Genomic DNA, 13,054 nt, shown 5'->3' with positions numbered 1-13,054 from the left:
TCCTGTTGTGTATGGCTTATTTCTTTTTTTTTTTTTCACCTTTTTTGTATATGGCTTATTTCACTTAGCATAATGTTCTCAAGGTCCTTCCATGTTTTAGTGTTTGTCAAATTACATTCCTTTCTAGGGAGCTTTGCACCTCTTTAAAAACAGTTTTACTATATGTTGTGCCTTTTGTTTTGTCACTCAACATGCTTATTAAGAATTATCACAAGGGACACCTAGACAGCTCAGTAGTTTAAGTGTCTGACTCTTGGTTTTGGCTCAGCTCATGAGATCAAGCCCTGCATTGGGCTGCGTGCTGAGCATGGAGTGCTTAAGATTCTCTTTCTCCCTCTCCTTTTGCACCTCTCCCCCACTTACATTCTCTCTCTCTTAGAAAAAAGGGGGGAGGAATTACCATGAACTATGCTAAGTGATATGAGGCATTTAAAGTGAATTTACCATCCTGTCACCCCTCAAGCAGCTTGTGGTCTGGGAAAATAAACGAGACAAGGATACAGATGGTAACACTGCAATGTACATTGTGCTAAGTGCCATAAGAAAGATACATGAGGCCTCTGGGATCTGAGTGAGCATGAATTTACTTCCAGCCATGGGGCTAGAGAAGATTTTGCAGGGGCAAATTGGAACCAGGCTGTGGGAGGCTCATCAGGTGTGGATGGGCAGAGGCGTCATCACAGGGAACTCCCAACAGAAGGAACCACACGGGCCAAGGATTGGAGAGGTAAAAGCCATGTACTCCAGTTTAGAGGCATGTTTGATACCCTCATGGAGATCACTGTAGATAAACATAGAAAGAAAGTTGAAGGTCAGATCACTGAGGGCTTCACATACCAGGCTGAGGATTAACCTTATTCATAGGCATTGGAAGCCTGTAATGATTTTTGAGCAATAGATAACTACAAGTAGAGCTGTGGGGTACCTGAGTGGCTCATTTGGTTAGGCCTCTGCCTTCAGCTCAGGTCCTGACCCCAGAGTGCTGGGATCAAGCCCCACATCAGGCTCCCTGCTCAGTAGGGAGTCTGCTTCTCCCTCTATTTCTGCTCCTACCCCTGCTCCTTCTCTCTCTCGCTCGCTATCTCTCTCTCTTAAGTAAATAAGTAAAATCTAAAACAAAAACAAAAACCCTACAAGTAGAGTTCCCAGTTAAGAAAGAGTCTGGGGGCACCTGGGTGGCTCAGTGGGTTAAGCCTCTGCCTTCAGCTCAGGTCATGGTCTCAGGGTTCTGGGATCGAGCCCCACATCGGGCTCTCTGCTCAACAGGGAGTCTGCTTCCCCCTCTCTCTCTGTCTGCCCCTCTCCCTGCTTGTGATCTCTCTGTCAAATAAATAAAATCTTTAAAAAAAAAAAAAAAGAAAGTAAGAAAGAGTCTGTCAGTTCTGTGTAGAACGGAATGGGGGCAGAATAGATGGAGGCAGGGAGGATAGGTCGATTACTTAACCAGGTGGAAGGTCGTGAGTTTGCCCACCAGGATTGGTGGCAGCAACAATGAAGAGTAGATGATGGGGTGCAGGTTTTGAAAGTGGGATTAGCAGGTCCCATGGAGGTTCTGAGCTTCAGAACTTCCCCAAAGCCCCACTCAAATAAAGGCAAGCATAATCCAAGTGAGGCAGTGGAGGAACAGATGTGAAGGGCCTCTGCAGCTGCGCCTTACATCTGTTTTTTGGTCTGTAAACATTCCACCTTCCATGCCTGAGATAGTTGGCCAGTTGTGCCCAGAATTTGGCCTTAAGAGTCTATGTTAGAAATGTGTGCAAACTACCTCACAGGGCTTAAGGCCAAGATCGGAGCTGGAAGACTGCTAAGTGGAGTCTGTTACCACTGCACCTGGTAGTCTTCATACAATCAGGACTGTGTCACAGTTTCCATTATGCACATGGTTTCTTGTTCCACCCCCCCAAGAGGTTTATAACTTAGCAATGAAAATTTGCTCCCAATGGGAACTTGGCAGGAAGATTATGTTCTTAGCCCAGCAGCAGTTCTAGTTCAAAAAATTTTTGACGAAATTGGTTTAGTGCATTTTATAAATGCAAATATTAATCTAATTCAAGTTTTTCAAGAACTATTTTTATTCCACTTCACCTTTAAGGCAGCTCACAGAGAGCTGATGGGGAATACATTTCATGAGAGTTCTATGCTGAACGCGATCTGAGTCACTTGTATGCTTCTTTCCAGACTTAAAAAGCTTTGCTCAAATTTTAACTTGCCTCAAATGACAACTTGTTACATTGCTTTTTACATGAATTTTTAGCAGGTTGGCATCAGACTTGAGAAATCTTCTCATCTGGATCCCTTCCTTTAGATAAGTCTATGATGAAATTATTTATCCTGCTTTTAAAGATAGCAGAGAAGGAATTCCAAAACCTAACTTTACCATTCTTAAGTGTTAAGTCTCATTATCAGACAGTTCTTCTTTAGGCTGTGGCCTAAGTCTGCTTCCTGCGTAGAGGTAGCCAGTGACTTCCTGGCCCATCCTTCACCCCCTTCAAGCACCAGACCCTTGCCTGCTTTTGCCTAAGTCATATGATCGCAGTGGGAGCTAGAATTTGGGAGTATAAACTCTGTAACAGACACCATGCTAAGCATCACACTTATAATCTTACTCCATTACATGACAGCCTGTTTAAGTTACAGCAATCTCTTTCTACAGATAAGGAAACTGAGATGGAGAGAGCAGAGATAATTAGCCCAAAGTTAAGCTACTCCAAATGACCTTTAAGGCTATGGCAACCCCTAGCCCAGAGCTTCACACACAGTGCCTTTGCACCCAGTGCCATGCCTTCCTCCTCAGTTCATGCATTATTTGTGGGTTCAGTGGGTTCAACATGTTAATTCTTTCTTAAAAATAATAAGTCAACCTCCATGTTTTACTACTTTTGCTTCAGACCATGGAGGATCATTTGGTTCGTGTGCCCAGAATAGCTCAGGAACTGTTTGGGCACTCACTCTACTTTTTCAGAGATGCCTTTTTTTTTTTTTTTTTTTTTTAATAGAGTAATAGTCTGGTGTTCTTGCTATGGTCCTTCTCAGTAAGAGTTAGTTCTAGTTTTTATGAGAGGGAGGTTAGTGAAGCTAATGATATTCTTAAAGGATTGGGCCCTAATGGGTTTCATAGCTTAGGGGCAGTTCTATAGAATTTGTTGTGACTATCAATATGTAAGCCATACCATTCTTTACTTACAGTCAAGAGTGGGTCCTATTCGGCTAGAAGCTTGTTTTCTGACTTTAAGAACCAAAAGAAAATAGAAACTGAAAATCACCTTTATGACTGAATACCACATAACAGCAAATGGAGAAAGATATATGTTCACATTTTTTTTAATCATAGATAAAAAAAGATAACATTTTAGTTATCTTTTACCATGTGACAAATTGCTCCTAAAATTGAGTGGCTTAAAGCAACAATAAACATTTGTTACCCCACAGCTTCTGTGGGTTGGGAACTTGGGAGTGGCTTATCTGGATGGTTCCAGCTTGGGATATTTCCTGAGGTTGCAGTCAGATATCAGCCTGAGCTGTAGTCACCTAAAGGCTTGGCCAGGGCTGGGGGACTCTCTTCTAAGTGACTCCTTCACATCACTATTGGCTACTTAGTTGGCTTTTAGAAAGAGACCTTGGTTAGGGGCTCCTGGGTGGCTCAGTAGGTTGTGCATCCAGCTCTTGGTTTTGATTTAGGTTATGATTTTGCAGTTGGATCCATGCTCAGCAGGGAGTTTGCTTCAGATTCTCTCTCCCTCTACCCCTCCCAACTCTCTCTCTCTCTCAAATAAATAAAATTAAAAAAAAAAAAAAAAGAGGAGGAAAGAAAGAAAGAGACCTCAGTTACCCACCATGTGATCCTTTCCATAGGGATGTAAAGTTTTTTCACAACATGGCAGCCAATTTTCCCCTAGCATAATCTAGCCTCAGAAATCACACAGTTACTTTTACAGTATTTTTTTGGTCACACAGACCATCCCTGTGATTGTGCGAGGAGATCACACAAGAGTATGAATACCAGGAGATAACAGTCACTGGGGCCATCTTGGAGGCTGGCTACCTCTACCACCTTTCCCCCACACCCTTTGACTGGGAAAAGCAAGAAAGGAGTAAAAGAGAGCAATAATGCTGGAAAAATAGAAAGATAAAAGAACATGGGGCATAAAAACCTTAATCTGTCTTCCGTGGCTGTTAATCATAATTTCACAGAAGGAGACTAAGGAGAAAGGAAGAAGGGAGATACAGATAGTATTAAACCAACAAGGTTCCTGGGATTCTTGAATGGTAATTATACCTTTTCTCACAAATATCAGAATTGAAAACCAATGGAGAAAGAGACACCGTTATCAGCTTAATGGAGATCAGGATGTCAACCTCATTACTGGTGGTGATGGACTGAATTTGTGGCTATGGTCCTCCCCTCCCTGTTTAGACCTTAGGACAGCCTGCCCAAGGGAGAATTTGGGTATATAAGGCAGATGAACTTCCTTGGAATTGCTGCCTCTCGTCTATGTCAAACCGGAGTGTAAGGGACACAGAGAGACAGACTTCCAGATCCACTTCAAGGCGGCAGACCTGACCCCTGACCGTTCCATGCTTCCAGTGTGAAAACAGAGCAGAGCCCACTCAGCTTGGAGGCAGGTAGTTCAGAGAGGCCTGAACCCACCTACTCAACTGCTTCTTCTAGTCTCACCAATCAAATAAATTCACTCTTTTCTTCTTGGAGAAGATGGAAAGATAGGGCATTTCCTTCTAGGAAATGGAATATAATTTTCTCTGTGGGAGGAGACAAGAATACTGTGAAGGTCACTCAAACCAGTCTGTGTCACGGACAGTGAGCTGTTAAACACATCCAAACTATTAAAATCAATCTCTACAACACAGAGAATAGTTGTATTTTGAGTTGTTTTACAAATGTTACTTTTCCTATTCTGTTTGTTTAAAGCTGTGTTAGACCAGGAGTACACCATTTTAAAATTTTATTTTTACTACTTTGAGTGGCTTTAACTAAAATATATCTCCTGTTTTCTAGGCACAGAGTGGTGGTTTCCTATCCTCCTCAGAGTGAGGCAGAGCTTGAACTTAAAGAAGGAGATATTGTGTTTGTTCATAAAAAGCGAGAAGATGGCTGGTTCAAAGGCACGTTACAACGTAATGGGAAAACTGGCCTTTTCCCAGGAAGCTTTGTGGAAAACATATAAGGAGACTAACCTTGTGAAGGCTGGAAGTCACATCACACAACAAAATAGCACAAAGCAGTTTAATGGAAAGAGCACATTTGTGGACTTCCAGATGGTCAGGAGATGAGCAAAGGATTGGTGTGTGACCCCAGTGACCCCAGCACGGTTAGGCCAGCCAACAGCGTGAAGAAGGCATGTGTGTATATGTGGGTCCTGTCATTCCGGATTCTGGTGTGTAAGGTGTGCCTTGTACTGTCTGATTTACTATACAGAAAAACCTTTTTTAACAAGATATATAGCTAAAATGGACAATTGTTTACAAGGCTTAACTAATTTATTTGCTTTTTTAAACTTGAATTTTTCTTGTAATAGATAAATTCTTTGGATTTTGATTTTAAGAAATTATTAATTTATGAAATGATAGCTAAGGAGAAGCTGGATTATCTCCTATTGAGAGCAAGAGATTCTTTTTGACATAGAATGAACCTCCTCCCCTTACCTGTGTTAGTTTTTGCATCTTTAAGCCAGAAATGCCAGTTCTCTAATTTGGTTTTCCACTTCAGGAAATCAAAACATGTAACTCAATCAGTATCAATAAAGGCCTAGGATAGGGAGACAGAAACTTCAGAGAAAAGAAGTTAGTGATTTCCTGTCTTTCTGGTTTGGTCAGGAATCACTGTAAGACCTAGTCCTCAATATAATTTTGTAGGTTTTTAATTTCCCTAGAATGAAGTCAGTGAAGTGATAAGGAAAAATAAAGCACAACCCTTGAACAAAAATGCATTCAGAAATATAGTTTTATAACAGAAGGAGCTCAATTCATTGGTTGGACATTGGAAAAATTGAAGTTGTACTCCTGTCTGAGAATGGCTATGAAATGTAATCGCCCATTTTTAACCCAAGTGATATGCATGCCCAGGACACAATAAAACATTTGTGAGATTGTGGTGGTAAGTGATGCCCTTGTGCTGAAGTCAAAGGTTGTAAGAAACACTGTGAAAAGTTTACATTTATCCATTGTGATTCTTTTCCCACCATCTGCATGTGTTACTGGATTCCCACAGTAATATAGACTGTGCATGGTATGTATATTTCATTGCAATTTCCTGTTGAGGTTAGTTTGTGCTCAAAAGTGACCAGTGCAGGAGGTATAAAATAAACAGTGTTCTTTTCACTCCTGACCAAGGTCTCTGGGTGTACTCCCTCCCCTCCTGTCTAATGCATCCATCAGCCATTATACAAGTCATTAGTGAAAATGTTCCTTTCGGTCCTCCCAGCTGACTGATATAAAGGATGAGCCAGGAAACTGCTCCTGTGACAGTTCCCTTGCGGCTCTGGTAGGCCTTGCTCCAGTGAAAGTGCCCACACCTTACAATTGTGGCAGGATCCAGCTGTGCCCGTCTTTTTATATCCATTCTTTGATGTCATTGGCCTCTTCTCCCCATTACATTCCGGTGCCACGCAGTTGTGGGTCTGGGTAGTCCTAAAAACAAAAGGAGGGAAGACAGCCTGGTAGTGAATGAAATTGTTGCTACAGTTTTCTTGTGGAAAACAAAAACAAACATACAAAAAACCTTTTTCATTTTTAACTCTTGAGAATACAAATGGGAAATAGAAACATGAACTGAAAAGTCTTCTTGCAATAGCAAGAGGTTTCATGGTCTTAAAAAGATATTATGTGGTTGAAAATGAAATCATTCCTAAATTAACTTTTTTTTTTTTATATAAAACACTGTACATTATGTTCCTGTGTGTTGAATTTTTTAAAAAATACTTTACTTGGATATTCATGTAATATATAAAGGTTTGGTGAAATGAGCTTTAGTTAGGAAAAAAGCTGACATCAGCTTTCATCTGTGTAAGTTGACACCAATGTGTCATAATATTCTTTATTTTGGGAAATTAGTGTATTTTATAAAAATTTTAAAAAGTAAAAAGACTACTACAGCTTAAGATAATTTTTTACCTGTCTTTTCTCCATATTTTAAGCTATGTGATTGAAGTACCTCTGTTAATAGTTTCCTGCTATGAAGTTGGTTAAAATTTCATCTGTTAATAGATCACTTAGATAATATAATGTATGGGTTTTCTATTCGTTTTTTGGAGACAGTAGATGGAGATTTTGTAACAAGGGTTTGTTACACAGCGATATGGCAATGATAAAATTGCAATTTATCATTCCTTTTCGTGTTAATAATTTGAAGACTGGAGAAAAGGTTCAAGATTAAAATTTGATGTTCAATCATTATGTGTCCCTTGCATTAATCCTTAAAATTTTTCTTCTTTTTTAACCTGAGACATATTTGACGTAATTTCTACTTCATAAAAATTCTTTGCATATACCTCAAACAGAGGATGTCTACAATAATCGATTTAGTGTTTATGATACATTTTTACCTCTCCAACTAACAAACCTTCTTTGGTTAATTCCTCAGGAAGTTTAAAGCCTTATTAAAAGAGCTTGTGGAAGATGGGACGGGGTAGGGAGACAAACCATAAGAGACTCTTAATCTCGGGGAAACAAACTGAGGGTTGTTGGGCGGTGGGGGAAGGGAAGCAATAGTGTGTCTGGGTGATGGACATTGGGGAAGGTATGTGCTATGGTGAGTGCTGTGAATTGTGTAAGACTGATGATTCACAGACCTGTACCACTGAAGCAAATAATACATTATATGTTATTAAAAAAAAAAAAAAAAAGAGCCTGTGGAGTTTTACCACGTCTGTTCCCCTCTCCCCCTTCATGGCCACTAAAATATCTGGTGGCCACTAGAGGTTGTTTCTTTTTTTTTTTTTAAGATTTATTTAGTTAGTTAGTTAACAGACAGAGATGACAAGTAGGCAGAGAGGCAGGCAGAGAGAGAGAGAGGTGGAAGCAGGCTCCCTGCTGATGCAGAGCTCCATCCTAGTACCCTGGGATCATGACCTGAGCTGAAGGCAGAGGCTTTAACCCACTGAGCCACCCAGGAGCCCCTAGAGGTTGTTTCTTAGCCATAGAAAGAAGTACTAGACCTTTAACCCAACTGCATGATAACCAGGTCTCAGCAAAGTGTGGGAACATCATCTTTAAACGCAATGATTTTATTCTTCCATGGAATGCCAACAAGTTATAACATTAGAATTCAAGTTTGGAAAATGCTTTTTTTTTTTTTTAAGATTATTTATTTATTTATTTATTTATTTGACAGACAGAGATCACAAGTAGGCAGAGAGGCAGGCAGAGAGAGAGGAGGAAGCAGGCTCCCTGCTGAGCAGAGAACCCGATGTAGGGCTCGATCCCAGGACCCTGGGATCATGACCTGAACTGAAGGCAGAAGCTTTAACCCACTGAGCCATCCAGGTGCCCTGGAAAATGCTTTTAATAGATGTTAGGCTAGGGTGCCTGGGTGGCTCAGTGGGTTAAAGCCTCTGCCTTCTGCTCGGGTCATGATCCCAGGGTCCTGGGATCGAGCCCCGCATCGGGCTCTCTGCTCAGCAGGGAGCCTGCTTCCCTTCCTTTCTCTCTGCCTGCCTCTCTGCCTATTTGTGATCTCTGTCTGTCAAATAAATAAATAAAATCTTTAAAAAAAAAATAGATGTTAGGCTAAGCTGTTGCTGTGTATCCGTATGAAATTTTTAAAAATTTGTTTGAACCAATTAACCTATGTCCTTAATGAGGCAGCATCCTATTGAAATTATTCCTTTCCAAGAGAAAGAATGTGCCAAGCTACCACAGTAATGGAAAATATAACTTACAAAAGAAATTAGCCAATGTCCAGGCTTAGCAAGGCCTTGCCCTTCACTTACTCGTGAACTGCAGACTATAATGGGATATGCTCTGGCGTATATGGTTATATATCTAATGTGACTTTGCTCTGTTCTAGGAGTAATTATCATCAGAGACAATAAGAAGCTACTGGAATGGTAATTAGCCAATGTGAACAGTGACAGTTTTAAAATACTCTCTCTGACAAACGAATGTTCCTTTTATTCCTTTTGTGTTTCTTACCAATAACTTTCTGGCTTGGCTTGTTTCAATTTCCATTTTGAAAACACCACCTTGGTCTCAGGGCAAATTCTTAATTGCATTATAATGATCCAGATATCCAATAATCATGTTGAATGCACCTGCAATTCATATTAATCTTTGAGCCACCCATTCAATACTGTTATATGGTAAGACTAATTTAGTGTTACTGTTAAGTTTCCAAAGACAACACAATTATCCCTACTAGTAGTCAGTGAGCCAGATGTCACTGCTATTGCTTCAGATGTAAATAAGAAATTTGATTCCAGAAGGCTTTGACCTTGAGTTGAATATTTCAAAGTCTGAATCCTTGTTATAGTAATAGAAAAAACCTGGCAGGTTTCAGAATAAGAAGACCTTCCTAAATATGACTCAAAAACCAGAAGCCATAAAAAAGAAAACATTGAAACATTCAACTACAGAAAAAGTATCCACATGACAAAATACCACAATAAAGTCAAAAGAAAATAATAGGGAAAAAGGTATTTAACTCCTGTAGCAGAGAATTTCCTTTACTTATAAAGAGCACCCACAAATCAGTAAGAACAAAAGCCCAAAAGTAAAATTGACCAAGGGTTTGTGACAGAAACTGCTAATTGCCTCCCAATATTCATTTTCTAATTACCCCCTTTTTAAATTAACATATAATATATTATTTGTTTTAGGGATATAAGTCTGTGATTAATCAGTTTTACACAATTCACAGTGCTCACCATAGAACATACCCTCCCAAGGCCCAGCACCCAGCCACCCCATCCCTCCCACCCTCCTCCATTCCAGCAACCCTTAGTTTGTTTCCTATGATTGAGTCTCTTATGGTTTGTCTCCCTCTCTGGTTTTGTCTTGTTTCATTTTTCCCTCCCTTTCCCTATGATCCTCTGTCTTGTTTCTCAAATTCCTCACACCAGTGAGGTCATATGATAACTGTCTCTCTGATTGACTTAATTACCTTAGCATAATACCCTCTAGTTCCATGTACATTGTTGCAAATGGAAGAGTTCGATTTTTGATGGCTACATAATATTCCGTTATATACACACAAACACGTGATATATCTTCTTTATCCATCCGTCTGTTGTTGGACATCTAGGCTCTTTCCATAGTTTGACTATTGTGGACATTGCTGCTATAAACATTGGGGAACATGTGCCCCTCCAGATCACTACATTTGTATCTTTGGGGTAAATACCCAGTAGTGGAATTGCTGGGTCTTAGGACAGCTGTATTTTTAACTTTTTGAGGAACCTCCATACTGTTTTCCAATGTGGCTGCACCAGCTGGCATTCCCACCAGCAGTGGAGGAGGGTTCCCCTTTATCTGCATCCTCGCCAACAACTGTTATTTCCTGACTTGTTAATTTCAGCCATTATGACTGGTGTGAGGTGGTATCTCCCTGTGGTTTTTATTTGTATTTCCCTGATGCTGAGTGATGTTGAGCACTTTTTCATGTGTCTGATGGCCATTTGGATGTCATCTTGGCAGAAATCTATGTTCATGTCTTCTGCCCATTTCTTGATTGGATTATTTGTTCTTTGGGTGTTGAATTTGATCAGTTCTTTGTAGATTTTGGATACTAGCTCTTTATCTGATAATGTCATTTGCAAATTCCTTCTTCCATTTTGCCCCTTGTCTTTTGGTTTTGTTGACTTTTTCCTTTGCTGTACAAAAGCTTTTGATCTTGATGAAATCCCAATAGTTTATTTTTGCCCTTGTTTCCCTTGCCTCTGGTAATGTTTCTAGGAAGAAGTTGCTGTGGCTGAGGTCGAAGAGATTGCTGCTTGTGTTCTCCCAATTCTCCCTTACTGATATCTGGGCAATGTGCTCAGTTAACTGCATCCAGTTTTTCTTGGATGCAGCTGTGTTACTAAGTTGCTTTTGAAATACAAGCTAGAGAGTTAAAGGAGACTTCTGGTAAGTTTTCTTAAAATGGCATTTGGCCATCTTGCTTTTCCTTCTTCCAACCTGCTATGCAGACTTGATGACTGGTACTCTAGCAACTGTTGAGCCATAAGATGACTTCAGCCACATTTTAATGTGGTAGAGGAGGAAAAAAGGAGCCTTAGACCTTGATACACCTGTGGTCTTCACGTCAGCCTGAACTACTCATCTTTGGAGCTGATTTATGTGGGACTAAGTCCTTCAGTGTAAGCCACTGCTGTCTGATCTCTTAGCCATAACTGACCTGATACCCATATAAACTGACAGTTCAGCGGTGCCTGGCTCAGTCAATGGAGTATGCGGCTCTTGATCTCAGGTCCCATGTTGAGCATAGAGCTTACTTTAAAAATAAATAAATAAGGGGTGCCTGGGTGCCTTAGTCAGTTAAGTGTCCAACTTGATTTCAGCTCAAGTCCTGATCTCGGGGCTGTGAAATTGAGCCCCGTGTCACACTCCACACTCAGTAGGGAGTCTGCTGGAAGTTCTCTTTCTCCCTCCCCCGCTGCCCCTCCCCCTGCTCTTTCTCTGTCTCTCTCAAAATAAATTAATCGTTCATCAAAAGAAATTCAAATATATTAAATGATGTTCTACTTCATTCCTAATGTAAATGTACATTATCAACTGAAATATTTTTCATCTGTAAAATTGGAAAATAAAATATTAGATATCACTGTGTTGGCAAGGTGAGGAACACTTAGTATTTTGCTAATGAGAATATAATTTGATAAAATATCTAGGGAGAGCAATCTATAAAATACCAAAACTGCAAATGCATTTACCCATTCTACTTCTAAGAATTTATCTTCCAGGTATACTTATTTACCAAGCGTAAAATGACAGTACCATATTCACTGAAGTATTGTTTATAATAGCAAAATATTGGAAACAACCTAAATGTCCATCAGTAGGAAACTGGGTTGAATTATAGTAAGTCTATAATATCAATACTACATAACCATGAAAAGAATGGGTAAGTCTTTTATTCTTGCATATGGTATCATCTCTGAAATATATAGTTAAACAAAAAAGGTAGAGTATGCTGCCATGTAAGAAAAAGAAGGGAAAAAAAACTATATATAGTATATCTATTAGTTTAAATATATAGCATCTGTAGAAGGATGTACAAGAAATCAGAATGGTGGTTGCCTTCGCCTTTAAAGATGGGACCTATACTAATTTACAGTAAGTCTCTCATCAGAATGAGATAGAAAAAACTAAAACGCCAAGCTTCAATGGAAGCCATATACAGCTGACCCTGAACAACACAAGTTTGAACTGTGCAGGTCCATTTATACATGGATTTTTCTCAGTAAATACAGTATACTACCATAAATATATTTTTTCCCATAAATATATTTTTTCTTCCTCATGATTTTATTTTCTCTAGTTTACTTTATTGTAAGAATACAGTATATAACACATGATGTACAAAATATGTGTTATTTACATTATCAATAAGGCTTCTGGTCAACAGTAGGCTATTAGTATTTACGTTTTGGGGGAGTCAAATTATACATTGATTTTTTTACTGTGTCGGGCACCAGTGCCCCAAACCCACTGTTGTTCAAGGGTCAGGTGTATTGGAAGGGAGAATGAGGAAGGGGGGAGACAAACATTAAAAAAAAATTTTAAGAAACTGAGATTTTTCAAATAAGTTGGAAAGCAAGGAATACCCATTTTAGTTAGAATGATTCATCATTTACTGAGTTCAAGAGCAGACGGAAAAAAATGGTATCATTTAGAGAGAGCCATCCCACATTTCCACTCCTTTGTTCAGAGCACCTTATCTTCAAGAGCCAAGGAGAGCCCAGAGGTTGATTTTCCACAAAGGATTGACTTTTATTCCTCTGTCATTATTTTGAGAAATTGAAAACCAATGGACTTGTTTTAGAGTACAATGGATCCTATGAAAAAGACCTTACAAATAAATTAGATACACAAGTTCAATGAT

The 13,054-nt window shown here is 39.6% G+C and overlaps 1 protein-coding gene across 1 annotated transcript in view; it reads left to right on the top strand.

Moving 5' to 3' along the window:
* Positions 1–7,407, top strand: part of SH3RF1 (SH3 domain containing ring finger 1) — a 189,611-nt gene extending 182,204 nt beyond the window's left edge. The window contains exon 12 of the mRNA XM_032855465.1: positions 5,015–7,407. Within this exon, the coding sequence (XP_032711356.1) occupies positions 5,015–5,183 (169 nt within the window). The 3' untranslated portion in view covers positions 5,184–7,407. The remainder of the gene's footprint in view (positions 1–5,014) is intronic.
* The last annotated feature ends 5,647 nt before the right edge of the window (positions 7,408–13,054 follow it).

This window comes from Lontra canadensis, unplaced genomic scaffold (assembly GCF_010015895.1).
Source record: "Lontra canadensis isolate GAN:19392208 unplaced genomic scaffold, GSC_riverotter_1.0 scaffold10, whole genome shotgun sequence".
Lineage (NCBI taxonomy): Eukaryota > Metazoa > Chordata > Mammalia > Carnivora > Mustelidae > Lontra > Lontra canadensis.
Note: the sequence above shows the minus strand (reverse complement) of the source record. Positions and strands in the feature narration are given on the sequence as shown.